The 27,630-nt window shown below is 50.2% G+C and overlaps 2 protein-coding genes across 3 annotated transcripts in view; one reads left to right on the top strand and one right to left on the bottom strand.

Annotated features, from left to right (window-relative positions):
- Muc6 (mucin 6, oligomeric mucus/gel-forming) overlaps positions 1-20,281 on the top strand; it is a 28,695-nt gene extending 8,414 nt beyond the window's left edge. Inside the window, exons 20-33 of the mRNA XM_076563938.1 lie at positions 188-339; positions 531-672; positions 755-865; positions 1,418-1,603; positions 1,705-1,944; positions 2,663-2,819; positions 3,049-3,192; positions 4,045-4,107; positions 4,519-4,554; positions 4,959-5,135; positions 5,700-5,918; positions 6,327-17,735; positions 19,457-19,559; positions 20,025-20,281. Coding sequence (XP_076420053.1) covers positions 188-339; positions 531-672; positions 755-865; positions 1,418-1,603; positions 1,705-1,944; positions 2,663-2,819; positions 3,049-3,192; positions 4,045-4,107; positions 4,519-4,554; positions 4,959-5,135; positions 5,700-5,918; positions 6,327-17,735; positions 19,457-19,559; positions 20,025-20,202 — 13,317 coding nt within the window. The 3' untranslated portion in view covers positions 20,203-20,281. The remainder of the gene's footprint in view (positions 1-187; positions 340-530; positions 673-754; positions 866-1,417; positions 1,604-1,704; positions 1,945-2,662; positions 2,820-3,048; positions 3,193-4,044; positions 4,108-4,518; positions 4,555-4,958; positions 5,136-5,699; positions 5,919-6,326; positions 17,736-19,456; positions 19,560-20,024) is intronic.
- An 858-nt stretch (positions 20,282-21,139) lies between these two features.
- Ap2a2 (adaptor related protein complex 2 subunit alpha 2) overlaps positions 21,140-27,630 on the bottom strand; it is a 71,604-nt gene continuing 65,113 nt past the window's right edge. For both annotated transcript variants that reach the window (XM_006977239.3, XM_006977238.4), the window contains exons 17-22: positions 26,290-26,379; positions 24,910-25,033; positions 24,049-24,165; positions 23,870-23,939; positions 23,656-23,790; positions 21,140-22,910 (exon numbers count right to left, since the gene is read on the bottom strand). In XM_006977239.3, the coding sequence (XP_006977301.1) occupies positions 22,833-22,910; positions 23,656-23,790; positions 23,870-23,939; positions 24,049-24,165; positions 24,910-25,033; positions 26,290-26,379 (614 nt within the window). In that variant the 3' untranslated portion in view covers positions 21,140-22,832. The remainder of the gene's footprint in view (positions 22,911-23,655; positions 23,791-23,869; positions 23,940-24,048; positions 24,166-24,909; positions 25,034-26,289; positions 26,380-27,630) is intronic.

Below are 27,630 nucleotides of genomic sequence, written 5' to 3'. Positions count from 1 at the left end.
ACACACACACACACACACACACACACACACACCTGGAACATTACTGGAAGGGTGGCTTCTCTAGAAGCAAAACTGAGCTGCCACAGACCTAAGGGAAGGCTAGACAAAAGGGAAAACATGAGGAGTCTCGAAGCTGGAGCTGCGGTAGCAGAGTGCCGAGAAGCTAAGAAGCCTGTCTCCCCACCAGGTACCCACCAAATGCGAACCTGGCTGTATCTGTCCCAAGGGGCTCTATGAGAACAGTGACGGGCAGTGTGTGCCTGCAGAGGAATGCCCATGTGACTTTGCAGGGGTGTCCTATCCTGGTGGCTCTGAGCTCCATACTGACTGTAAGAATTGGTAGGTCACGCCTTAGCCTGAACACCCAGACCCTGAGGGCCATCTGGGCAGGCAAGGACTCTCAAAAGTAAGTTGTCCCAAGGTGGGGCTTCCAGAGGTAGGGTATCCTAAGGTCACCAGCCCAGGTCTCTAGCCCACCTCCTTGTGTGGAAGAACTGCCTCTTACCAGCCCTCCCCTTCTATCTCCCCAGCACTTGCTCCCAGGGGAAGTGGACCTGCCAGCTTAGTGCCCAGTGCCCGTCCACCTGTGTCCTCTACGGTGAAGGCCACGTCGTAACTTTCGATGGACAGCGCTTTGTGTTTGACGGCAACTGCGAGTACACTCTGGCCACGGTAAGCACAGTGCCCAGTGCCAAGGCTGCAAGGAGCCAGGGTGGGGACCACGGGGGCATCTCCTCAACACCCTTTCCTGCAGGACGACTGTGGTGCCAACAGCTCACAGCCTACCTTCAAGGTCCTGACCGAGAACGTCATCTGTGGGAAATCAGGGGTCACCTGCTCCCGAGCCATCAAGATCTCCCTGGGTGTAAGTGGCTGAGTCCCACAGGGTGGGGGGGGGGGGCTGGATTTTGATCAGTTCCCTCCCAGGTCTCCCAGCCACCACCCTCACTGCATAGGCCTCCCACAATCCCTCTTCCTCTGCATGACAGGAAGGGGTGGCCAGAGATTGGTGACCCACTGGGTAGTTACACACTCAGAACTTGTGGCCACGTGGTCTCTACCAGTTTCCCAGGGATGTACAGCATTTCAGGGGCAAAAAGAAAGTTGTTCTTCAGGAAGCTGAAATCTGTTTCCATGTGTCTAGAACCTTCTGTCCAGAACTGGCTCCCAGCATATACACGTCTTTCACTGTTCTTGTTATTGTTTTGAGACAGGGTCTCATGTAGCCTAGGCTAGCCTAGGCTAGCCTCAAGTTTATCATGCAGTTTAGGCTAGCTTTGAACTCCCAATCCTCACAAAGATGGAAATTTATTATGCTGGGTTAGACCTCTACCTTCCAAACACTCAAATCACAGGCAGCTGGGGCACTGGGGTGGGCAGGAAAAGAGACCAAGTGGTGACAGCCCTCCCCACACAGGGGCTGTCCATCACAATGGCAGACAGGAACTACACGGTCAGCGGGGAAGAACCCTTGGTGCACCTTCAGGTGAAGCCCAGCCCCCTAAACCTTGTCCTGGACATAGGCATCCCTGGAAGGCTCAACCTGACACTTGTGTGGAACAAGCACATGAGTGTCTCTATCAAGATCAGCCGTGCCACCCAGGTACTCACCGCATGCTTGCTATTGAACCATGGTCCCAGCTGGTCTCAGGGTGAGGGATCTTCCATGAAGGCTGCATGGCTCCTCAACAATTGCTCCCACAGGATGCCCTCTGTGGCTTGTGTGGCAACTCCAATGGGAACATGAAGGATGACTTTGAGACACGCAGCAAGTATGTGGCATCCAGTGAACTGGAGTTTGTGAACTCATGGAAGGAAAATCCACTGTGTGGGGATGCGAGTTACGTGGTGGATCCCTGTAGCCTAAATACCTTCCGGCGCTCCTGGGCTGAGCGCAAATGCAACATTATCAACAGCCAAACCTTTGCCGCCTGCCACAGTAAGGTAGGCCCTGTCCTCCAAGACGGAGACATGAGACACAGTCCTCCTACCATGGGACTCCAGGTTGGCTGGAGGCATCGGGTGTGGAGAGGAGAATAGCCATCACCTGAGGCCAGGGCCATCCACAAGCAAGAGCAATGGTTAGCATTACCCAGACCTCTGCCCACTAGAGGACCACAGCAGACAAGAGAGTTGAGTAAAGTGTCACCTCGTGCAGACAGCTAGCTGCTCCGGGATGCACGGCCCAGAGAAGAGAGATTCAGTCATAGGAACCCAGCCCTGGCCAGGGCTAAGAATTTTTGGACTCAAGAGTTTTCAGTACAGCCCCTAATATGTGGTCCTCAGTAAAACGACAGGGAGCTACCCCAGGCGGTGCAAAGGCTCTGTAGCCAGGGGCCACCTGGGGTGTTCAGGAGGACCAAAGAGGGAGTAGAGACCCTAAGAGGATCAGGTATTCAAGCAAGAGACAGTCAGCCTTGGTTTGCCACACCCTGATCCCAACAGGAGTTGTTTCTAACAGACACCCCAGGGCAGGGTTGACTGACACCAACAGCACTGACCCCCAGAAGGTGGCTGCCACTGACAGTTGCAGCTTACGCTAGAAGATGCTCTCAGAGTGCCAGGGCATTCCCCCAATATCTATACCCCAAGGCAGCAAAGTCTAACTCCACCTTGCCACCACTGCAAGCCAACTGCCAACATGAGACCCTCCACTCCACAGGTATACCACCTGCCCTACTATGAGGCCTGCGTACGTGATACCTGTGGTTGCGACATGGGCGGAGACTGCGAGTGTCTGTGTGATGCAGTGGCTGCCTATGCCAAGGCCTGTCTGGACAAGGGCGTGTGTGTGGACTGGAGGGCCCCAGACTTCTGCCGTGAGTGTCTCACCCCATGCCCAAAACTGCTCCACCCAGGGGCATACCCCAGAAGCCTCTCTCCAGGCAGGCACCAGGCTGTTCCCCTTCGGGGCAGCCCTGGGTCACCAGCTGTTCCCCAGGCTCTCCCTTCCCAGACCCATCAAGAGGAGACAGCCTCAAAGAGAACCCAGCCCTTCATTCTGGCACTTAGGCCTGGATGACAGCTGATGCACATTCTTCTTCTCAGCTGTCTACTGTGACTTCTACAACATCCACACACTGGTGGGTGAGAAGGAATACCAGTATGCTCAAGAGGCCAACTGCACGTGGCACTACCAGCCCTGTCTCTGCCCTGGCAGCTTGGGGAGCTTCCCGGACACAAACATTGAAGGTATCAAGCACAGGGATGCACATGCCATGCACGTGGGCTTTTGTTCATTCATTTATTCATAGGTCCACTCACTCATTCTTTCAGGTACACATCTATTCATAATGCATTCATTTGTTCACACACAGATCCACTGTCGTGTATTCATTCACCGACACATTACTCAGCACACATTCATCCACTCACACATCCACTCACTCACACACTCAGCAAACGTGTCCTGAATTCCAGGCCTTGTTCTTGACTGAGGACCTGGCCTCACACAAACTAGCCCTTCTCTCTGGCCTGGGAAAGAGCCTTAAAAAGCAAACTAAGGAATTAATAACTTGTCACCTGACACACCTACCACAGTGGAAGTTAAGACAGATGCCACAGGAACAGCACAGCTGGGGGGCTGCTGCTGCTGCTCTAGAGTCTCACAGAGTCCAAGATCAGAGGGGCAGGAGCTGGGACAGAGACAGTGCTCTCCACATCAAAAAGGAGCAATTAGGCCAGTCATGGTGGCGCACGCCTTTAGTCCCAACACTCAGGAGGCAGAGGCAGGCAGATCTCTGTGAGTTCAAAGCCATTCTGGGTTACATAGTGAGTTCCAGGTCAGCTAGAGCTAAATAGTGAGATGTCTCAAAATCAAAGACATAAAAAGGCAGTTCAGACACAGGCGCCAAGAGTCAGAGCAAGGACACACAGGGCAGAGCTCCGGAGCCCAGCAGGTGACTCCAGAAGCTGGTGTGAAGGGAGAGGAAGAGGTGGGGGCGGGAGAGCTGAGAAGGGAGCACATAACAGTAGTGGCCCCGCAAACAAGTGGAGCTGGTGGGTGTGAAAAGGAGTGCTGAGCTTGGCCCTTTTCTGCCCCAGGATGCTACAACTGCTCCCACAATGAGTACTTCGACCACAAAGAAGGGACCTGTGTACCCTGTGGTAAGTCTAACAGATGTTCCTGCCACCAGGGAGTACAGCCCTTGAATGGGTAAAATATGCATCAAGCCTGTCCGGCCCCAGGAACTCCTTCCTAGATGCTTTCCTTCAGGATACTGACACACAGGCTCGAACAGTGTCATAGTACACAGCAGAAACAAAAATGCAGTACTGGTCCCCTTGGCCTCTGCTCTATACCCCATTCCAGCCATTGCTTAGCCACAATGTTAGGGCAGGGTGCCCCAAGCCAGTGAGGTAACTTGGGTACACAATGGGGATTTTCCTATGAACCCAGATTTACACTACCCTGCTATGGCACCCTGGCTGGTCCCCTACTCTCCCTGCCAGGCTGACAAGAGAGGGAGGGAGAGGGACAGTCAAGCAGCAATTCCTGATGACCCCCTTCTCTTGCAGCACCACCCACTACCACACTACCGCCAGCCACCACAGGTGATTGCTCACCCACTTGGTACCACAGGATGAAGGCTTCCAGACTAGGGCTCACCTTAGCTCCAGTGGACAGCCCTCCCCATCCCACCAGCCCAGTCTCTGCGTCTGCCAGGTCCTGGGAGGGTGGGTAATGTATCTTGCAGTCCCAGGTCAGAAGGGAAACAGCATATAAAGCTTAGTTCCTGGCCAGCCATCGGCCAGGGCCACTTGACTCACTTGATCTTTGACTGAGCAGGAAGCAAGGCCTCCAGAGGTAAGTCTATCAGGAGTCCATGCTGCCTTCATAGGTCCATGAGCCACCCTGTACCTTTGGCCTAGCCCTTCAGCCAGCAGATCAGTCTCTTCCCAAAGAGGCACCAGAGCCAGATCCTGCCCATCCATGAGAGCACCTATGCCCCACACAGGTTCACAGCCCACCACGGCAACTCCCACCAGCCCTGAGTTCTACGGTTCCAGCTCTGCAGCTACACCTGTGGGCCCCTCCTACTTGCCAGGTCTTCCAACCCCAGCACCTTCAACCCCATCCTCCACTGAGGAAGTAACAGACTGGACCACCCCCAAGAAATCCACAGTCTCCTCAGGTAAAAAGGAGGGATGCAGTAGAGTCCTAGGGTTGGGAGGGGCTCTCACTGTCTTCCCACTGAGATATGCCTGAAGGCAGCGTCTCAGCACAGAATTCCCTGGGCATGAAAGGCAGGGTGGAGATTTTTCTGAAAACCTAGCTTACAACTCAAGCTAGCTGGTCACTCAGTGTGGCCATTCAAAGCTATCTGAAACTTCCACTAGAACATACATGGGATCCTCTAGGCCTCCATCCTGAAGCCTGCCCCACTCACATACAGCAGCAATCCCAGATGCTGCTGGGGACACCAAGGAGAAAGGAACATCAGCCCTAAGACCAGAAGTGTGGGCAGAGGGATGATCAGTGGCCTATGAGAGCCTGTGTGGTGACTGCCCTTGAGGTGAGTCCACACCAGATAGGTGGACTTGCAGGCTAGGAATGGGACAAGACTGGTGTTCATCAACCTATGGAGAGATAACAATAAGATAAGCATCCTGAAGGCAGGAGCAAAGAGCAGGGGACTTAAACACACATCTGGGAAAAGCAAGTGGGAAAGAGGTATTGCCATGACTTTCCTCTACAGAATACCCTCAAACCACTGAGGCTACTGCACCACTGACATCACCTTTGCCTCCTACATCCACACCGAGGTCAACACCCACAAGACTCCCGGTGACACAGGCCACAACCAAGCCCACAGCATCTTCCCCCAGCTCATCCACAAAGACCACAGCTCAGTTCACAGAGAGTACCACGGTGACACCACCAACCTCAGTAATGCCTGAGATGTCCACCAGCCGAGGTGAGTCAAGGCCCCTGGGAAGCCAGGGCACCCGAGCCAAATGTTCAACTCTGACCCTCCATATAGCATATCCAACTCAACAAGAGGGTCTGTATTGCTCAGGGGGTGAGGGAGAGGGGAACCAATGGGGCAGGAGAAAGGGATACAGCATGACAACCAGCCATGCCTCAGGCCACACAGGACAGGCAGGAATGAGGGAAAGGGGTACATCATAATACATGTAAAGGAGGGGAGCTACAACAGCAGTAAAGTTCACCAAAGAAAGCCAAGAGCCTCAGAGCTAGGAAATTACTCACAGGTAATACAGCATGGTTAGAAAACAGAGAAAAGCCAGTCCAGGGACACAGCACAGAATATGTAAAGGACTATGAGCATAAACTGAACATTATTCACTGCCATGATCCACAGTGACATCAGCCCAACAGGAAAGTCACCGTCCAGCCACAACAAGCCATGCAACTGAGACCACAGAACTACCTCTCTCAGGAAAGACTACCCTGACCACACATCAAACAGGACAAAGCAATAGCCTACCACCACCTAATACAAACACTTGGACCCCAAACACAGTATCTCAAACTAAGCCAACACACATGACATGGAGCACCCACTCTCAACCAACCATTTCTTTCCACACTACAGAATACTCCGCAACTGCTCCCTCAGAAACATCTATCCAGACAACAACCACTTTTCCAAGGACTCAAAGCTCATTAGCGTCTGTAAATCCAACAGTTTCTACGTCAGAAGTGACACCAACATCTCAGACTCTCATGACCCCAACTACTTCACATATACTACCATCACCTTCAATAATAAAGCCATCCACCACCATGTTTCAAACCACCACAACAGAGGAATCAGAAATAACACAAACATTAGCCCCAGGCACCTATACAACCCTAACCTCAAATTCATTCTCCACACAAACCACCTCAGCTTCCTTAATACACCCTTCCAATACAACTCAGCATCAACCCACATCACTTCCCCTCACTACAATATCCAATAGGTCTACCATGGGAGGAACTGGTACCCCTGTGGTGCACACCACCTCAGAAACACATAGCAGGCCTCCTACTCCGCATACCACACAACCTCCACCCACTGTTCCTGTCTCTAGCACAACACACACCACTGGCCCCCCATTAGAAACTTCTGTCCAGACCACAATCACCTTCCACACACAATCAGGTCCTCACACTTCTTTGGCCACAACACTGCCAGTATTTTCAACCTCCTCTGTAACAACAACTTCACAGATAACTAGGACTCCCACAAGCACAGAAACAGTCTCAACGGCTTCCACGCCCAAGATATTTAGCACCATTCTTCCTAAGACCACAATGGAGGGAACAAGGCCCACACTTACAGCAGCTCTTACCACGTCCACAATCAGTGCCACTTCTCAATCTCAAAGTTCATTCTCCACCACCAGAAGCTACACTTCCGTCCGTTCTCACCCTACTTCCATGACAGCCCATCAGTCCATATCACTTCCACCTACTGGAAGTTCACCAAGGGCCACCACGAGTACACCTGGTACTGTAACAATCAATACCTCATCAGGAACACAGAGCAGTCCCCATAAGCCACATACCACCAACCCTCAACCCACAGCAGTTGTCTCTATCACAACACACACCACAAGGCCCTCGGGAACATCCCAGCAGACCACCATCACCATCCCAACACCTTCAACTCCTCATTCCTCTCTGACCACACCAATGCCATCATTACCAACATCGTCTGTGACACCTACTGAGATGCATAGCACCCCTACGAGCCAACACACAGAATCATCGGCTTCCGTGACCATGACTCTGAGCACCATTTTACAAAACACAACAGAGGACACAGGGACACGACATACACCAACAGTGGGCACCTACACAACCAGTGCCACCACACAAGCTCAAAGCTCATTCTCCACAGAAAGAACCTCTCCTTCCCACAGTTCAGAAACTTCCTCCATGACAGGCATTCAATCCACGTCAGTTCCTGCTACAACATTATCAACTATGTCCACCATGGGTGTAACTGGTACCAATGTGGTCCACACCACCTCAGGAACACCCAGCAGTCCTCAAGGTCCACACACCACACACCCTTCAACCACAGTTGCCGTCTCCAGCTCAGTACACACCACAGGTGCCTCCTCAGAAACATCCATGCACACCACCTCCAACATCCCAACCCATTCAGCTCCTCAGACCTCATCCACACCACTGCCATTAATTTCAACCTCCTCTGTGACATCAAATTCAATGAGAACTAGCACCCAAAACAGTCAACACACATTATCATCAGCATCCACTTCCATGACACCAGGGACTGTTCTTCCTACCACAATGGAAGGCACAAGCCCTCCACAAACATCAGTTCCTGTCATTTATACAACCATGGCCACCACACAAGCTCAAAGCTCATTCTCCACAGGCAGAACCTCTCCTTCCCACAGTTCAGAAACTTCTTCCATGACAGGCATTCAATCCACATCAGTTCCTGCTACAACATTATCAACTATGTCCACCATGGGTGTAACTGGTACCAATGTGGTCCACACCACCTCAGGAACACCCAGTAGTCCTCATGGTCCACACACCACACACCCTTCAACCACAGTTGCCATCTCCAGCTCAGAACACACCACAGGTGCCTCCTCAGAAACATCCATGCACACCACCTCCACCTTACCAACCCATTCAGCTCCTCTGACCTCATCCACACCACTGCCATTAATTTCAACCTCCTCTGTGACATCAAATTCAATGAGAACTAGCACCCAAAACAGTCAACACACATTATCATCAGAATCCACTTCCATGACACCAGGGACTGTTCTTCCTACCACAATGGAAGGCACAAGCCCTCCACAAACATCAGTTCCTGTCATTTATACAACCATGGCCACCACACAAGCTCAAAGCTCATTCTCCACAGAAAGAACCTCTCCTTCCCACAGTTCAGAAACTTCTTCCATGACAGCCTCTCAATCCACGTCAGTTCCTGCTACAACATTATCAACTATGTCCACCATGGGTGTAACTGGTACCAATGTGGTCCACACCACGTCAGGAACACCCAGCAGTGCTCAAGGTCCACACACCACCCACCCTTCAACCACGGTTGCCGTCTCCAGCTCAGTACACACCACAGGTGCCTCCTCAGAAACATCCATGCACACCACCTCCAACATCCCAACCCATTCAGCTCCTCTGACCTCATCCACACCACTGCCATTAATTTCAACCTCCTCTGTGACATCAAATTCAATGAGAACTAGCACCCAAACCAGTCAACACACATTATCATCAGCATCCACTTCCATGACACCAGGGACTGTTCTTCCTACCACAATGGAAGGCACAAGCCCTCCACAAACATCAGTTCCTGTCATTTATACAACCATGGCCACCACACAAGCTCAAAGCTCATTCTCCACAGGCAGAACCTCTCCTTCCCACAGTTCAGAAACTTCTTCCATGACAGGCATTCAATCCACATCAGTTCCTGCTACAACATTATCAACTATGTCCACCATGGGTGTAACTGGTACCAATGTGGTCCACACCACCTCAGGAACACCCAGTAGTCCTCATGGTCCACACACCACACACCCTTCAACCACAGTTGCCATCTCCAGCTCAGTACACACCACAGGTGCCTCCTCAGAAACATCCATGCACACCTCCACCTTACCAACCCATTCAGCTCCTCAGACCTCATCCACACCACTGCCATTAATTTCAACCTCCTCTGTGACATCAAATTCAATGAGAACTAGCACCCAAAACAGTCAACACACATTATCATCAGCATCCACTTCCATGACACCAGGGACTGTTCTTCCTACCACAATGGAAGGCACAAGCCCTCCACAAACATCAGTTCCTGTCATTTATACAACCATGGCCACCACACAAGCTCAAAGCTCATTCTCCACAGGCAGAACCTCTCCTTCCCACAGTTCAGAAACTTCTTCCATGACAGCCTCTCAATCCACGTCAGTTCCTGCTACAACATTATCAACTATGTCCACCATGGGTGTAACTGGTACCAATGTGGTCCACACCACCTCAGGAACACCCAGCAGTGCTCAAGGTCCACACACCACCCACCCTTCAACCACGGTTGCCGTCTCCAGCTCAGTACATACCACAGGTACCTCCTCAGAAATATCCATGCACACCACCTCCAACTTACCAACCCATTCAGCTCCTCAGACCTCATCCACACCACTGCCATTAATTTCAACCTCCTCTGTGACATCAAATTCAATGACAACTAGCACCCAAAACAGTCAACACACATTATCATCAGCATCCACTTCCATGACACCAGGGACTGTTCTTCCTACCACAATGGAAGGCACAAGCCCTCCACAAACATCAGTTCCTGTCATTTATACAACCATGGCCACCACACAAGCTCAAAGCTCATTCTCCACAGAAAAAACCACTCCTTCCCACAGTTCAGAAACTTCTTCCATGACAGGCATTCAATCCACATCAGTTCCTGCTACAACATTATCAACTATGTCCACCATGGGTGTAACTGGTACCAATGTGGTCCACACCACCTCAGGAACACCCAGCAGTGCTCAAGGTCCACACACCACCCACCCTTCAACCACGGTTGCCGTCTCCAGCTCAGTACACACCACAGGTGCCTCCTCAGAAACATCCATGCACACCACCTCCAACTTACCAACCCATTCAGCTCCTCAGACCTCATCCACAAATCTGCCATTTATTTCAACCTCCTCTGTGACATCAAATTCAATGAGAACTAGCACCCAAAACAGTCAACACACATTATCATCAGCATCCACTTCCATGAAACCAGGGACTGTTCTTCCTACCACAATGGAAGGCACAAGCCCTCCACAAACATCAGTTCCTGTCATTTATACAACCATGGCCACCACACAAGCTCAAAGCTCATTCTCCACAGGCAGAACCTCTCCTTCCCACAGTTCAAAAACTTCTTCCATAACAGCCATTCAATCCACGTCAGTTTCTGCTACAACATTATCAACTATGTCCACCATGGGTGTAACTGGTACCAATGTGGTCCACACCACCTCAGGAACACCCAGCAGGCCTCAAGGTCCACACACCACCCACCCTTCAACCACGGTTGCCGTCTCCAGCTCAGTACACACCACAGGTACCTCCTCAGAAACATCCATGCACACCACCTCCAACTTACCAACCCATCCATCTCCTCAGACCTCATCCACACCACTGCCATTAATTTCAACCTCCTCTGTGACATCAAATTCAATGAGAACTAGCACCCAAAACAGTCAACACACATTATCATCAGCATCCACTTCCATGACACCAGGGACTGTTCTTCCTACCACAATGGAAGGCACAAGCCCTCCACAAACATCAGTTCCTGTCATTTATACAACCATGGCCACCACACAAGCTCAAAGCTCATTCTCCACAGAAAGAACCTCTCCTTCCCACAGTTCAGAAACTTCTTCCATGACAGGCATTCAATCCACATCAGTTCCTGCTACAACATTATCAACTATGTCCACCATGGGTGTAACTGGTACCAATGTGGTCCACACCACCTCAGGAACACCCAGTAGTCCTCATGGTCCACACACCACACACCCTTCAACCACAGTTGCCATCTCCAGCTCAGTACACACCACAGGTGCCTCCTCAGAAACATCCATGCACACCACCTCCACCTTACCAACCCATTCAGCTCCTCTGACCTCATCCACACCACTGCCATTAATTTCAACCTCCTCTGTGACATCAAATTCAATGAGAACTAGCACCCAAAACAGTCAACACACATTATCATCAGCATCCACTTCCATGACACCAGGGACTGTTCTTCCTACCACAATGGAAGGCACAAGCCCTCCACAAACATCAGTTCCTGTCATTTATACAACCATGGCCACCACACAAGCTCAAAGCTCATTCTCCACAGAAAGAACCTCTCCTTCCCACAGTTCAGAAACTTCTTCCATGACAGCCACTCAATCCACGTCAGTTCCTGCTACAACATTATCAACTATGTCCACCATGGGTGTAACTGGTACCAATGTGGTCCACACCACCTCAGGAACACCCAGCAGTGCTCAAGGTCCACACACCACCCACCCTTCAACCACGGTTGCCGTCTCCAGCTCAGTACACACCACAGGTGCCTCCTCAGAAACATCCATGCACACCACCTCCAACATCCCAACCCATTCAGCTCCTCAGACCTCATCCACACCACTGCCATTAATTTCAACCTCCTCTGTGACATCAAATTCAATGAGAACTAGCACCCAAAACAGTCAACACACATTATCATCAGCATCCACTTCCATGACACCAGGGACTGTTCTTCCTACCACAATGGAAGGCACAAGCCTTCCACAAACATCAGTTCCTGTCATTTATACAACCATGGCCACCACACAAGCTCAAAGCTCATTCTCCACAGAAAGAACCTCTCCTTCCCACAGTTCAGAAACTTCTTCCATGACAGGCATTCAATCCACATCAGTTCCTGCTACAACATTATCAACTATGTCCACCATCGGTGTAACTGGTACCAATGTGGTCCACACCACCTCAGGAACACCCAGTAGTCCTCATGGTCCACACACCACATACCCTTCAACCACAGTTGCCATCTCCAGCTCAGTACACACCACAGGTGCCTCCTCAGAAACATCCATGCACACCACCTCCAACATCCCAACCCATTCAGCTCCTCAGACCTCATCCACACCACTGCCATTAATTTCAACCTCCTCTGTGACATTAAATTCAATGAGAACTAGCACCCAAAACAGTCAACACACATTATCATCAGCATCCACTTCCATGACACCAGGGACTGTTCTTCCTACCACAATGGAAGGCACAAGCCCTCCACAAACATCAGTTCCTGTCATTTATACAACCATGGCCACCACACAAGCTCAAAGCTCATTCTCCACAGAAAGAACCTCTCCTTCCCACAGTTCAGAAACTTCTTCCATGACAGCCACTCAATCCACGTCAGTTCCTGCTACAACATTATCAACTATGTCCACCATGGGTGTAACTGGTACCAATGTGGTCCACACCACCTCAGGAACACCCAGCAGTGCTCAAGGTCCACACACCACCCACCCTTCAACCACGGTTGCCGTCTCCAGCTCAGTACACACCACAGGTGCCTCCTCAGAAACATCCATGCACACCACCTCCAACATCCCAACCCATTCAGCTCCTCAGACCTCATCCACACCACTGCCATTAATTTCAACCTCCTCTGTGACATCAAATTCAATGAGAACTAGCACCCAAAACAGTCAACACACATTATCATCAGCATCCACTTCCATGACACCAGGGACTGTTCTTCCTACCACAATGGAAGGCACAAGCCTTCCACAAACATCAGTTCCTGTCATTTATACAACCATGGCCACCACACAAGCTCAAAGCTCATTCTCCACAGGCAGAACCTCTCCTTCCCACAGTTCAGAAACTTCTTCCATGACAGCCACTCAATCCACGTCAGTTCCTGCTACAACATTATCAACTATGTCCACCATGGGTGTAACTGGTACCAATGTGGTCCACACCACCTCAGGAACACCCAGCAGTGCTCAAGGTCCACACACCACCCACCCTTCAACCACGGTTGCCGTCTCCAGCTCAGTACACACCACAGGTGCCTCCTCAGAAACATCCATGCACACCACCTCCAACTTACCAACCCATTCAGCTCCTCAGACCTCATCCACAAATCTGCCATTTATTTCAACCTCCTCTGTGACATCAAATTCAATGAGAACTAGCACCCAAAACAGTCAACACACATTATCATCAGCATCCACTTCCATGACACCAGGGACTGTTCTTCCTACCACAATGGAAGGCACAAGCCCTCCACAAACATCAGTTCCTGTCATTTATACAACCACCACACAAGCTCAAAGCTCATTCTCCACAGGCAGAACCTCTCCTTCCCACAGTTCAGAAACTTCTTCCATAACAGCCATTCAATCCACGTCAGTTTCTGCTACAACATTATCAACTATGTCCACCATGGGTGTAACTGGTACCAATGTGGTCCACACCACCTCAGGAACACCCAGCAGGCCTCAAGGTCCACACACCACCCACCCTTCAACCACGGTTGCCGTCTCCAGCTCAGTACACACCACAGGTACCTCCTCAGAAACATCCATGCACACCACCTCCAACTTACCAACCCATCCATCTCCTCAGACCTCATCCACACCACTGCCATTAATTTCAACCTCCTCTGTGACATCAAATTCAATGAGAACTAGCACCCAAAACAGTCAACACACATTATCATCAGCATCCACTTCCATGGCACCAGGGACTGTTCTTCCTACCACAATGGAAGGCACAAGCCCTCCACAAACATCAGTTCCTGTCATTTATACAACCATGGCCACCACACAAGCTCAAAGCTCATTCTCCACAGAAAGAACCTCTCCTTCCCACAGTTCAGAAACTTCTTCCATGACAGGCATTCAATCCACATCAGTTCCTGCTACAACATTATCAACTATGTCCACCATCGGTGTAACTGGTACCAATGTGGTCCACACCACCTCAGGAACACCCAGTAGTCCTCATGGTCCACACACCACACACCCTTCAACCACAGTTGCCATCTCCAGCTCAGTACACACCACAGGTGCCTCCTCAGAAACATCCATGCACACCACCTCCACCTTACCAACCCATTCAGCTCCTCTGACCTCATCCACACCACTGCCATTAATTTCAACCTCCTCTGTGACATCAAATTCAATGAGAACTAGCACCCAAAACAGTCAACACACATTATCATCAGCATCCACTTCCATGACACCAGGGACTGTTCTTCCTACCACAATGGAAGGCACAAGCCTTCCACAAACATCAGTTCCTGTCATTTATACAACCATGGCCACCACACAAGCTCAAAGCTCATTCTCCACAGAAAGAACCTCTCCTTCCCACAGTTCAGAAACTTCTTCCATGACAGCCACTCAATCCACGTCAGTTCCTGCTACAACATTATCAACTATGTCCACCATCGGTGTAACTGGTACCAATGTGGTCCACACCACCTCAGGAACACCCAGTAGTCCTCATGGTCCACACATCACATACCCTTCAACCACAGTTGCCATCTCCAGCTCAGTACACACCACAGGTGCCTCCTCAGAAACATCCATGCACACCACCTCCAACTTACCAACCCATTCAGCTCCTCAGACCTCATCCACACCACTGCCATTAATTTCAACCTCCTCTGTGACATCAAATTCAATGAGAACTAGCACCCAAAACAGTCAACACACATTATCATCAGCATCCACTTCCATGACACCAGGGACTGTTCTTCCTACCACAATGGAAGGCACAAGCCCTCCACAAACATCAGTTCCTGTCATTTATACAACCATGGCCACCACACAAGCTCAAAGCTCATTCTCCACAGGCAGAACCTCTCCTTCCCACAGTTCAGAAACTTCTTCCATGACAGCCTCTCAATCCACGTCAGTTCCTGCTACAACATTATCAACTATGTCCACCATGGGTGTAACTGGTACCAATGTGGTCCACACCACCTCAGGAACACCCAGCAGTGCTCAAGGTCCACACACCACCCACCCTTCAACCACGGTTGCCGTCTCCAGCTCAGTACACACCACAGGTGCCTCCTCAGAAACATCCATGCACACCACCTCCAACATCCCAACCCATTCAGCTCCTCAGACCTCATCCACACCACTGCCATTAATTTCAACCTCCTCTGTGACATCAAATTCAATGAGAACTAGCACCCAAAACAGTCAACACACATTATCATCAGCATCCACTTCCATGACACCAGGGACTGTTCTTCCTACCACAATGGAAGGCACAAGCCTTCCACAAACATCAGTTCCTGTCATTTATACAACCATGGCCACCACACAAGCTCAAAGCTCATTCTCCACAGAAAGAACCTCTCCTTCCCACAGTTCAGAAACTTCTTCCATGACAGGCATTCAATCCACATCAGTTCCTGCTACAACATTATCAACTATGTCCACCATCGGTGTAACTGGTACCAATGTGGTCCACACCACCTCAGGAACACCCAGTAGTCCTCATGGTCCACACACCACATACCCTTCAACCACAGTTGCCATCTCCAGCTCAGTACACACCACAGGTGCCTCCTCAGAAACATCCATGCACACCACCTCCAACTTACCAACCCATTCAGCTCCTCAGACCTCATCCACACCACTGCCATTAATTTCAACCTCCTCTGTGACATCAAATTCAATGACAACTAGCACCCAAAACAGTCAACACACATTATCATCAGCATCCACTTCCATGACACCAGGGACTGTTCTTCCTACCACAATGGAAGGCACAAGCCCTCCACAAACATCAGTTCCTGTCATTTATACAACCATGGCCACCACACAAGCTCAAAGCTCATTCTCCACAGAAAGAACCTCTCCTTCCCACAGTTCAGAAACTTCCTCCATGACAGGCATTCCATCCATGTCAGTTCCTGCTACAAGCATATCAGCTAAACCCACCATGAGTGTAACTGGTACTGTGCCAGTCTATACCTCCTCTGGCACATCTAGTAGTCCCCATACTCCACACACTACATATCTTCCTCCTACTCTTTCTGTCTCCAGCACTGCAAGTAACACTGGTTCTCCTTTAGGAACATCCCCACAGACCACCATCACCTATCCAACACCTTCAGGTCCTCAGACCTCTTTGTCCACACCACTTTCAATTCTTTCAACCTCCCCTGTAACACGAACTCCTGTGATACATACCACCCAAACTCTTGAACACACAGCATCATCAGCTTCCACATCTATACCATTGAGCACCATTCTTCCAACTACTCCAATGAAGGGTACAAGTTCCCTCAAAACAGCACCATCTATCACTCCCACTACAACTGCCATTACCCAAGTTTACTCTTCATTCACAACAGCAAAAACTTCTCCCTCGGAGCTGAGTCCATCCTCAGTGCCCCACAGCTCTACTGTTTCCCCTTCCTTCCCATCCTTACCAACTGCCACTTCTCTCCCAACAAGTTTTCCATCCACTTTGGTTTCTCTCACTAATGTCCCACATTCCCCATCTGTAACATCATCCACCTCTTTCCTGCCCCACTCTGGCACCACTACATCTTTTCGTTCTTCAGCATCTTTGCCATCTTCTTCCATGACGTCCCCTCTCACACCTGCTTCAAGTTCTGCAGGTTCTCCTCCACAGTATACTTCCACCGCCAGCTCAGTGTCCCATTCCCCTCTGCTTACTAAACCCACATCATCTCATCCTTCATCTGTTTCTGCCTTTGTGTCTCCAACTGCTGCCTCTACTCCTGTTAATTCCTCTGTGTCCCCCCTTGTCACCTCATCCATTCCTTCCTCTGCTCTCCCCACCATCCACATGACTCCCACCCCATCTAGCCGTCCAACCTCCAGCAGTGGCCTTCTATCCACTTCCAAGACTACATCTCATGTGCCCACCTTTTCTTCATTCTCCTCAAAGTCCACCACCTCCCAGTTTACCTCCCTTACCACCCAAGCCTCTACATCAGGGCTACTGTCTTCAACCATGGGCATGACAGTCTTCCCAAGTTCCCCAGACACCAACCACACCACTAGGCCTGGTACCAGCCCACTGCCTACATCTGTGTTCCTGAGCAGTCCTGCTTCTCCCACTGGAAGTTCCTCACTGTCCACCCCAGTGTCACTCTCCAGTCCGGACTCCTCCGTCTCCTCTCCACCCATTGATCCTGGTAAGTGCCGCCATTGGCTGGTTCCCTAGGCTGCTTAGGTTCCAGCAGAATTCTTCACAGAGTGTGGTCTGCTGTTTAGTGTTTTCCTCTCATTGTCCCTTGGTGCCTTCATGAAGGCCTGGTCCTGGAGCTTCTTTGGGGCATTTCTGAATCTAAGAGCAAGCTCCTTTCTCTTCACCTCTCAGGAACACTAGTCTCTGTTCTCCCAGTCTGGCTGGGAGACTTGATCCCCATACATTTTAGGCCCATGTGCCTCCCTTGGTCCTAACTTTTCTAAGCGGCCCTCCACACCTGCCCCTTGGGAAGCTAGCAAGTGAGATCTGGCTCTGCCCTGAGTTTAGGCACGTATTCTACCTCAGTGCTGAAGGAAATTATATCCTAGTCCAGGCACGGCTCATCCCAGGTGACATGCAGGAGGCAGAGGTGGGGACAGACAGAGGCAAGGCAAGGCCTGGAAACGAGTATGTACAATTCTTGCTGCCCATGGTTTCCACTAGCTCTCCTCTCCAACAACGACCAGGGCTCCCCACAGGGCAGTGATCCCTACACAGTGTCAGCCTGCACAGGAACATGAGTTCAACACATACTCCTAGGACACCCTTGATTTGATTGTTCCTCTCAAGACACCCATCTTGCGGCCAGGCTCCCCATACATGCTCTAGGCCTCCCTCATGCAGGAAGTCCTCACAGAGCCAACAATCAGTTCTTGTCTTACAGTTACATATTGTCACTTTACGTTCAGGCTGTTTCCCAAGAAAATGGCCTGAGGAAGTAGGACAGAGAACAGAAGGCCACCAGACCCTCCCCAAGCCTCTTAGAGAAGCAGGGCAGGAATAAACTGGAGCATAAGAGAGAGATGATATACGGAGCCTATCTGTCACCCACAAATCATTTTTGAACTTAAACTACGTGTGTGCTATGTGGAAACTTGCAGGATCCCATTCTTTCATCATGTGAATTCTAGGGACCTGTTGAACCGTCTTACCTGCCCCCAACTTTTAGTTTTGTTTTGTTTTTCAAGACACGGTTTCTCTGGCTGGCCTCAAACTCAGAGAGATCCACCTGCTTCTGTCTCCCAAGGGCTGGGATTAAATCCAACCCCAATTTTTGTTGTATTTTATTTATTTAAGGTTGTGTGACACCACCGCCTGGCCTCCAACCCCAATTTTTAACTTTTTAATCTAAGTACCACATGGGCAATTTGTAACCCAGCCTCTTCTTGAACTCACAGACTTCCTACATATGCCTCCTGAGTGATGATTTTACAGGTGTCCAACAACACACACTGCCCACACTGGCAATTCCTAAGGTCAACAGTCTGCCTGCCTGATGAGGCATCACCACCACCATTTGTCACTGGCTGCCATGGCCTCTGAAACCTTTCCAAAAGCCCAAAGCAAAAGGTTTTCTCTGCTCTTCCTTACCCCAGGTGGTACAATGAATGCTTATTCTCAGATCCTGTGTGTTCTTTTGTGAGGAACATGGACATTCTTCAACACCTTCCTTTGGCCCTTAGCATGTCCTATATCCAACAGACATAAGACACCTTTCCTGAGGACTCCTGGGGGCTGACTCAGATCTACCTGGGCCTGGTTCAATGCCAGATTCTTTCAGAAAGCCTTGAATACTGGAGGGATAAGGAGCTACACAGAGGAGAGAGCTGGGGGAGGGGGGGGGGGACTAGAAGTGACTGAGACCTGCTCTTGGACCTCCATCTCCAGGAGCCTGCAGCTTGCAGGAAGAGGAGCAACAGATTATCTACCAGGGCTGCATGGCAAACGTGACTCTAACTCGTTGCCAGGGTTTCTGCGCCTCCTCTGTCAGGTGAGTTGTTGGTAAACACCCTCCTTTCTGCAGGGACCAGAACTCTCCTAGGAGCTGGGTTCTCAGTGTTTCCCACACCTACCAAGAGGTCTATACCAGTGGTTCTCAACCTGTGGGTCATGACCCTTGGGGGGATCAAATGACCGTTTCACAGAGTCACCTATGATCATCAGAAAACACAAATATTTACTTATGATTAATAACAATAGCAAAATTAGTTAAAGTCTGTGAAAATTTATGGTTGAGTGTTGCCACAACACAAGGAACTATATTAAAGGATGCAGCATCAGTAAGGCTGAGAACCACTGGTCTAGGCAGTGCACTCTGGCCACACTTTAATTGCCCGTGAGCAGACGTTGGTTCTTGAGAGCCTGGCCTACAAATCAGCTTGTATCCATTCTACTTTGGGACTGGCCAGGGAGGAGAGGGCCAATCCTGACCCTGCTGGTCTCTGCTTCTTGGCAGTCTCAATACGGACACCTTGCAGTTGGAGACCCGCTGTGGCTGCTGCCAGCCCCTTAGCACCTACGAGAAGCGACTCTCCCTGCCCTGCCCCGATCCCAATGCACCAGGTCAGCAGCTCACACTCACCCTCCAAGTGTTCAGCAGCTGTGTATGTAGCCCCCTGCAATGCAAGGACTAAACAACAGCAAGTGGTTTCTTGAGCACAAGGATCACAGACAGACAGACAGACAGACAGACAGACAGACACACACACACACACACACACACACACAGCCATTCCTGATATTTCCCTAACACTTGTAACAAGCAATCCCCTTACTGGCCATGGGCATGGCCTCAAGGAGACCTTGGACAAGGCTCATCCGGAGACAGCAGAGAAACGGAGCAACAGCTGTCACACAAAGCCTCCTAGCACGTACCTCCTGCAGACCGTGACCAAGCAAAACAGGCCTTCAGTGGAAATGAACTACCAACATCTCTTCAACCTTGATGCCCTGGGAATTTCCTGTCCACCTGTATAGCACCTCCCAGCCTCTGGCTATAATACCCAAGAGATCAGAACATCCAAAGCAGATGCTGAGAAGACTGGGCAGGGCATCTGGGGAGACATGGGGAATAACAGGAAGATGCAGGGGTATGAGCCTTGGGTAGGGACAGGCAGCAGGGTAAGCACCAAAGAGGCACAAGGAAAGGAGGTCTCCCCAGAGGCAGGGAGAAGCAAAATGCATTGGCACCCACTGGGCAGGAGGCCATCACCCAACAAGTCAGTAGATTGCAAATAAACTGGTTCTTTTCAAGGCAGAACCTGGTGTGTACATGTTGCTGTTGTCTTCCAGAATCCTGAGCATGATATCACAAACACCTGCACAGGCCAGGCCACTAGGACCTGGGACTGTCCAGGTCCATGTGGGGCTAAGACAGAAAGACCACCAGCCCTGGTCTTGAGCTGCACCCATCTGGGATTCTGTGGGGAAAGCCATTATCTTCCAGGCTCCCCAGACAAGGACCATCTCTCATGTGCAGCCCCAGACTGGGGCAGAGGAGAGAAGCACTTAATTCCGCAGGGCACAGACTAAGGGCAGCATAGGACACTCCCCACAAAGATCACACACATGTTCCAGTTTCCTGTCCTAGCATTTATTTTTTTTAAATCTCTGAGAACAAGCACACTGTACTGATGAAGGCCCAGGAGTCACAGAGGGCAGGCCTGTGCCCCAGCAGCTTCCATGTGCTGGAGCATTACTGATCTAGACACCACCACTGGGTAGCACATGGTACATAAGCCACAGCCACACAGGTTGAGCTAGCCACATGGTCCTTGCAGTAGTGCATGAATTGCACATAATGGAGAGCCACACTGTCCAGCTACTGGAGCAAGAGAACTCCAGAGGCTCACTGTGGCCACAGCCAGATCATTCTTCTGCAACACAAGCCTGTGCCATGGCAAGTGTGGATCACAACACATGACAGCCAGACCAAGGGCTTCATGGAACACAAGGGGTCAGCATAGCAGGTATTGGTTGTTCTGAAACTAACTGCCTGGGCTGTACAGAGTGGGGCTGCAGGAGCTTGAGTGGGATAGGAGCCCTGCCACTGTCCTCAAACCCACCATGGCAGGCTGGCAGCCTAAGGCTAAAAACCTCATGCATAGGGGACCATACCTAGTGCTCTAGTGAGCAAGGGTCATCAACACTGCTGTCTAAGTACAGATAAACCTGTACAGCTGAGTCCACGGCAATCCCGGGCATCATCTCAGGGCAGAGTGCAGGGCCCAGCCTGGGCTCCCAAGGCTTCTGACATGGTCTATGCTCGTCCCCTGATGGGCTGCACATACAGTGCAATGCTCACAAGAGGTTAACTAACAACTGAGCTGCCAGTGCTCAAGCTAGGAAGTCCAGTGCATCCTTAGCACAGCACCTGCCTGGGCTGCCATTCTCACCCCGCCTCTCCCTCCATTACCACACTTAGGTCTCCCTTTCCACCCAATCACAAGGGCTTCACAGAAGTGAGAACGCAACACTGGGGCACCAACTAAGACCCTCTGGAGAGAAGCACACCTTATGAATTATTACTTCACCACCTGACCCATTAACCTTCAAGTCCCCAGAATGTACCACAGAGACAGTACATTCATTAAAAACAGAAGATGGGTGATGTCCATGTCTTCCAAAGTCAATAGGAACCCCTCTACCCACCATGCTGCAAACCTAAGGTCTCAACTATGTGGTGAAATGTTTCAACTGTCCCTTCAAGAACACTGGTATGCTAGGCACAGGACCCTGCCAGGAGTGGGGCATGGAGCTTGCCAACAGTCATAAACACAAGCACTCCGGCACCATCAGCAGTGCTATAGCAAACCCCATCAACTGTTCAACCCATGAGGCCACACACCTCTAAGCCACTGTTGTCACCGTCCAGCAGGGCCACACATCCTGTGTTAACCCTATAAGCACATGGCGCTGTTTCTGGATTCTGAGAATGAGTCAGTGGCATTTTAATAAAATTTGAACAAAATTTCCACTTTCGTTCAAACTTCTAATTTCCCTTTAATTTGTAGGTTGAACCACAGGGCTGTCTGGATTTTCCAGGCCCAGGCACCCTTCTCTGACGGGGCAGGCCTGCTGCAGCCCTTCTCAAACTGTGTCCTGATTCTCTCCACACCCAAGGGGCTGGCTGTAGGTGCAGGACTGGAGGGGCCTTGAGCGGCAGCTTTTCAGACAAGGGGTGTTTATCTGCAGTGTGGTACAAAGACAACGGGAGAGACAAGAGAGACGCACAAACAAAGAGCCTGATCTTCTGGCCTGTGGATTAGAACTGTTCCGACAGCAGTTCACATAGTCTCTGAGAGACGGTGTCTTTGCTGGTCCGCAGCGTGAGTCGGTACATCTGAAACAGAGAGCAGCAGGTGAGCGGGCACTGAGCAGCAGGTACTTTTGTGGTCCAGGCCTCACCGTTCGCAGCAACCCCTCCCGACGCACCACTGTTTCACCAGTCAAAATAGAAAGGTCTAATAAAGCAAGCGTTTGCAGCAAGGGAGAGGCTGTTAGCGGAGGTGGGGGTCAGCAGTCACTCGGGGAAGCTCTTTCTTTTGTCTTGTATTTTGAGACCCAGTCTTACTGTGTGGCCCAGGCTGGCCTTGAACTGGTACTCCTGCTGCCTTCTCTTCCTGAGTACTGAGATTACAGGCACGCACCACCATACACAACCAGCTTGAGGGCTTCTCATCAAGTTAACTATGCACGACCTTTGAGCTGACCACTACACCCCCAAAGCACCCCAGTGTTGGGAAAACAAGCATCCACAAACAACAGAACACACAGGCTGGAGTCTCCAGAGGAGCACTGCTGAGGCAAGCAGAATGCGTACCACTCAGAGAGGAGGCACAACAAGACAGCACCAAGAAAGCTACGCACACACAGCTCAGGCTAGGCTGCTACATGGGCATGTGGTGGCACACCAGGCCTTCTGTGAGGAGAGGGAAATCTATGTGCTCTGGTGGCCAGTAGCTGTCTAAGTGTGTGCACCATCACCATGACCACCAACACTTAGAATCTGCGTGTCTCTTTAAATAAACCTCACCAAAATAAAAAGCAACACAATCATATCCATCCTCCTACTGTGGAGACCTCACCTGAGCTTGCAGATTTGGCTCCAGGCGCAGCAAGCAGCCGATCTGGGTGGTTTTGGTATGTATTATGCCAGCACCCACAAAATTTGCAGGATTTGGATCAACTTCCTCAAGGAGTGCAGAACCAAATCCTATAATCTGTACAAGAGTGAAGAGGCAGGTCAGGATGCACTGGTAACAACATCTGCCTCAGCTATATCACCATACACCCTTTTACCTTTGCTTTAGTGATCTCTGTGTCCATCGGATGCTTTGCTTTGAAGATATTCTGCACTTCTTGCTGTGGACTATAAAAAGCAGCATGTTAGTACTAAAAGCCATGCTGAGACCCATTGAGCATCCTGTCTAGGGACAGCCCCCAAATTCCCTTCTCCACCCATAGTACAGCCCTCTCACTTGCTCAACTGCTTCCAACGTTGAAAGAAATCCTGAGAAGCCATTTCTGTAGGCTGGAAAAATTTGTTGAGTGTGATGGGCAGCTTAACAGACACATTCTGGAAGGTCCCACCATACCTGTAACAATAGAGTCATGTTATGGAGAACAAACGCTTGGCCAAAATGTTCCAGTTAATTGAGTCTTCAGCACTTAGAGAAGAGTCATGTGGCCACCCATCTCAATAATAGCCACAAAGACTGCATACCAGCAGTATTCCTGGAGGGGCTAAGCCACATTCTCAGTCCATTCCTTCTGCTGCAGTCCATATCTACACCATTCACAGGTGAGCAAGGGACCAAGCAACTGCTTTGTGCCAAGTGTCAGAGGACCAGTTCCTTTCAGCCCTGCTCCTTTGGCAAATGAAGACCCAGGACAGGCCCAAGTAGACTACCAAATCAATTAGCCTTGTAGCTCCCCAACAAGGAACCACTGTAATGACTAAAAAGAAGGCTACATGCTATGACCCAGAAGTCTAGCTCCAAACCAGCTACTACTATCCCTCAAGATGGCCTTTCAAGCCAGCTTCAGCAGGCAGCAGAGAGAGCCTGGCTCTCTGCCTCCCGGAAGCAGGACCTTCCATTTCTCACCACAAAATCATCTGGTTCAGAAATAGCCTAGCCTGCAGACCACACAGGAGATCAACCCCATGGGAACCACATCATGGCCACAGAAGCCAGTCCCTCTCCACTTGCTCCTATACCCTGAAAGCTCCAGGTCTGGCAGTGCTCTGCAGGCATGCACAGCGGCACAGCAATAACTAACTAACTCCCTTGAGCAGAAGCACCCAGGTTGGGAAAGGACACAGGAGGCGCACCCCTCACCTGAACTGGATGTTGAGAACAGGTGCCTCTGTGAAATCAGATACACACTCAATGTTGACCACCTGTTGCACCTGTGCACCCCCATCCACAGTTGGGTCCACAGGCTTGGTCTGCAGGTTCAGATGTGAGAACATTAAGGAGTCCAAGCAGGCAGGGAGAATGGGCCCAGCACAGCCACCCACAATGGACAGCAGCGGGGTCCCTTACACATCACCTTGCCAACCTGTCCTTCCACCATTCAACATGTCCCAAGGCCCAGACCACCCACAGTCATATGTATCTGGCTATTCCCTTTCTCTAAAAGACCTTAGAAGTTGTCCACTAGCAGCATACTGGCCTTGGCACTGCAGAACTAAGCTCTGGAACTCTGTGATGACTCCTGCTGTGCTCAGCAGAAGCCATGCTGACTAACTCAAAGGCACACAGCTTTACAGATCAGTGTAGTTCTGCACTTATGCAGGCCAGAGACCGAAACATCTGAACAGGAGCCTCTAGGTTCACTCTAACACCCTTGCATCTAGGATCTATGCAACCATAGCTCGACCTGGGCAGTTTCTGCTTCCCTGTGCATTCTGCATGGCAACCTGTGCCCACAGCTCATAACCCCTTGGAGCCCAAGAGAAGGAGACACACAGACGGTAGTAGTTCTACATGCATCAGTCCTTTGTGTGTATAGCAGGGAAATGCGGAGATGGAACCAGCATGAGCTAGTTCTTGCTTATGCTGCATAAGTGTGCATTCTACCACTGAGCCACATGCCTAAACACCACACCACTGTTTCTGACTTGTTTCCAAATGGTTCTATATTTAAACATATCCTCTCCAAATGAACACAGGTCTACTACAAAGATGACACTCGTTGTTCTACATACTATGAGGTGAGCCCAAGGCATGCATCCCCGGCTGTTGTGAACCCTACTCTGCACACTGCAGCAGACCCCAGCTGTCCTTCTCTCACAGCCACTCAGCTGAAGCAATCCAACATTCCTGACCGTTCCTAGTGGCCACATAGAGCCATCCTCGGCCTGAGCAAAGGATGTGCCAAAGCACACATAAGCCCAGCAGGCATGAGACGCTCCATACTGGCTAGTTACCATAGACTCACTCTGCCTTCGGCCACAGCTCCTTTTGGGGGACTTCACAGGGTAAAGGGCAAATGATATCCACAGGAGAGCAAAATAAGAAAGAGAGTGACTCACATAACCAGATGAAAGGGACAGCTGTGTGGGTGGTGTCTGATGCACCATCAGGTCAACTCAAAGGGAAGGCCCCTGATTTTACTAAGCCATGGAAGACACTGCCATATGAACAGTGTCTTAAAGCTTCCTCTAACCCCAATTGTTGTCTGCTGTCCGTGAGCCTAGAGATAATCAAGGATATTAGCCTGAAGGTCATCAGCACAGATTAGTGTTGGAGTGAAGTTTAGGAACTGCGTGGAGGTCTTGTTACCATAAAATATGAACATCCGGCCTAAGAGGAAACAGAGATAGTTTATTTTATATACATTATGTCACACTTACCATGAATAGTCAGTCAAAAGTAGCCCCGGCAATTCCCAGTTGAATGTATTTATTGTGAGCTATGACGATTGCTAAAATTAAAAACAACTTTTTTTTCTAAATTTTTGGTTAACCAAACAATTGTTTGGTCTCAGTATGTAGCTTACTCTAGCCTAGAATTCCCTATGTATATCTGGCTGGCCCTGAACTCATGACAATCCTCCTGCCTCAACCTTCCAAATGCTAGGATTATACACGAGCCATCATACCAAGCTTCTAGTTTAAAAGTAGCATGGCAGTCAGGCACAATAGCATTCGCCTTTCTTCCCAGCACTTGAGAGGTAGAAGCAGGAAGATCAGGAGTTCAAGGCCAGCCTCAGATATATAGTACATTTGAGGACAGCCTGGGCTACATGAGAACCTAACTAAACTAAAGCCAAATTAAAAAAAAAAAAAATAGCATGGTAAGATTAGAAATGGGGGAATAGGAGGTTTCTTCCTCTCACACCTGCCCTAGGGCCTCCTTCTTATGTAGTTACTCAAGGGTGAAAGCCACATTTCTGTAAACTAGAACCAGAACCACAGACACCAGGTCAGGAGGCTGAATAGCACAAATAGGACACCCAGAGCCTTCTGAGGACCAGCCTGCCCTGTGTTGAAGCCATTAGACCCACCCAGATATCTTCCACTGGTGTCTACCAGCTGACCCACTTGGTGATACTAATAGCCAGGACTGTCCTTCAAACTTGCCATGCCCCCTCCAGTGACCAATCAGGGCATGCTCCCTGTACCAATGGGCCAGATCCTGTGTTGACACTTATACCCTTAGGGTTCAGAAAAGAAACCAAACACCAAAAGTTCTGGAAAAGAGAGCAGTTTGGCTTCCCTCCTCAACCAAACCTGGTGAAATCACCAGGCACAGGGGGGCATTCTCATCAACTTGGCATCTCTCAGAGGAATGTGACTGTGCCCAGCATCCCATAGCTCCTGCAGGACAGGCATGCTGTTCTTAGTCTTCCACACTCCTACTCCCTTTTCAGACAGCAAACCCATCTTAGTAGCAACTCCAACAGTTTGATGGGCAAAATGTTTTCTTTCAGGACTCAAGAAAATCCCCTCCCTTTTTAATCGTGATAAAGTTCATATAACTAAGTCCTGCTAGGTGCAATGGCTTAGCAATGCATAGCCATCCCCACCATCCAATTTTCCATGTTACCTGTCA

Source organism: Peromyscus maniculatus, chromosome 1 (assembly GCF_049852395.1).
Source record: "Peromyscus maniculatus bairdii isolate BWxNUB_F1_BW_parent chromosome 1, HU_Pman_BW_mat_3.1, whole genome shotgun sequence".
NCBI lineage: Eukaryota > Metazoa > Chordata > Mammalia > Rodentia > Cricetidae > Peromyscus > Peromyscus maniculatus.
Note: the sequence above shows the minus strand (reverse complement) of the source record. Positions and strands in the feature narration are given on the sequence as shown.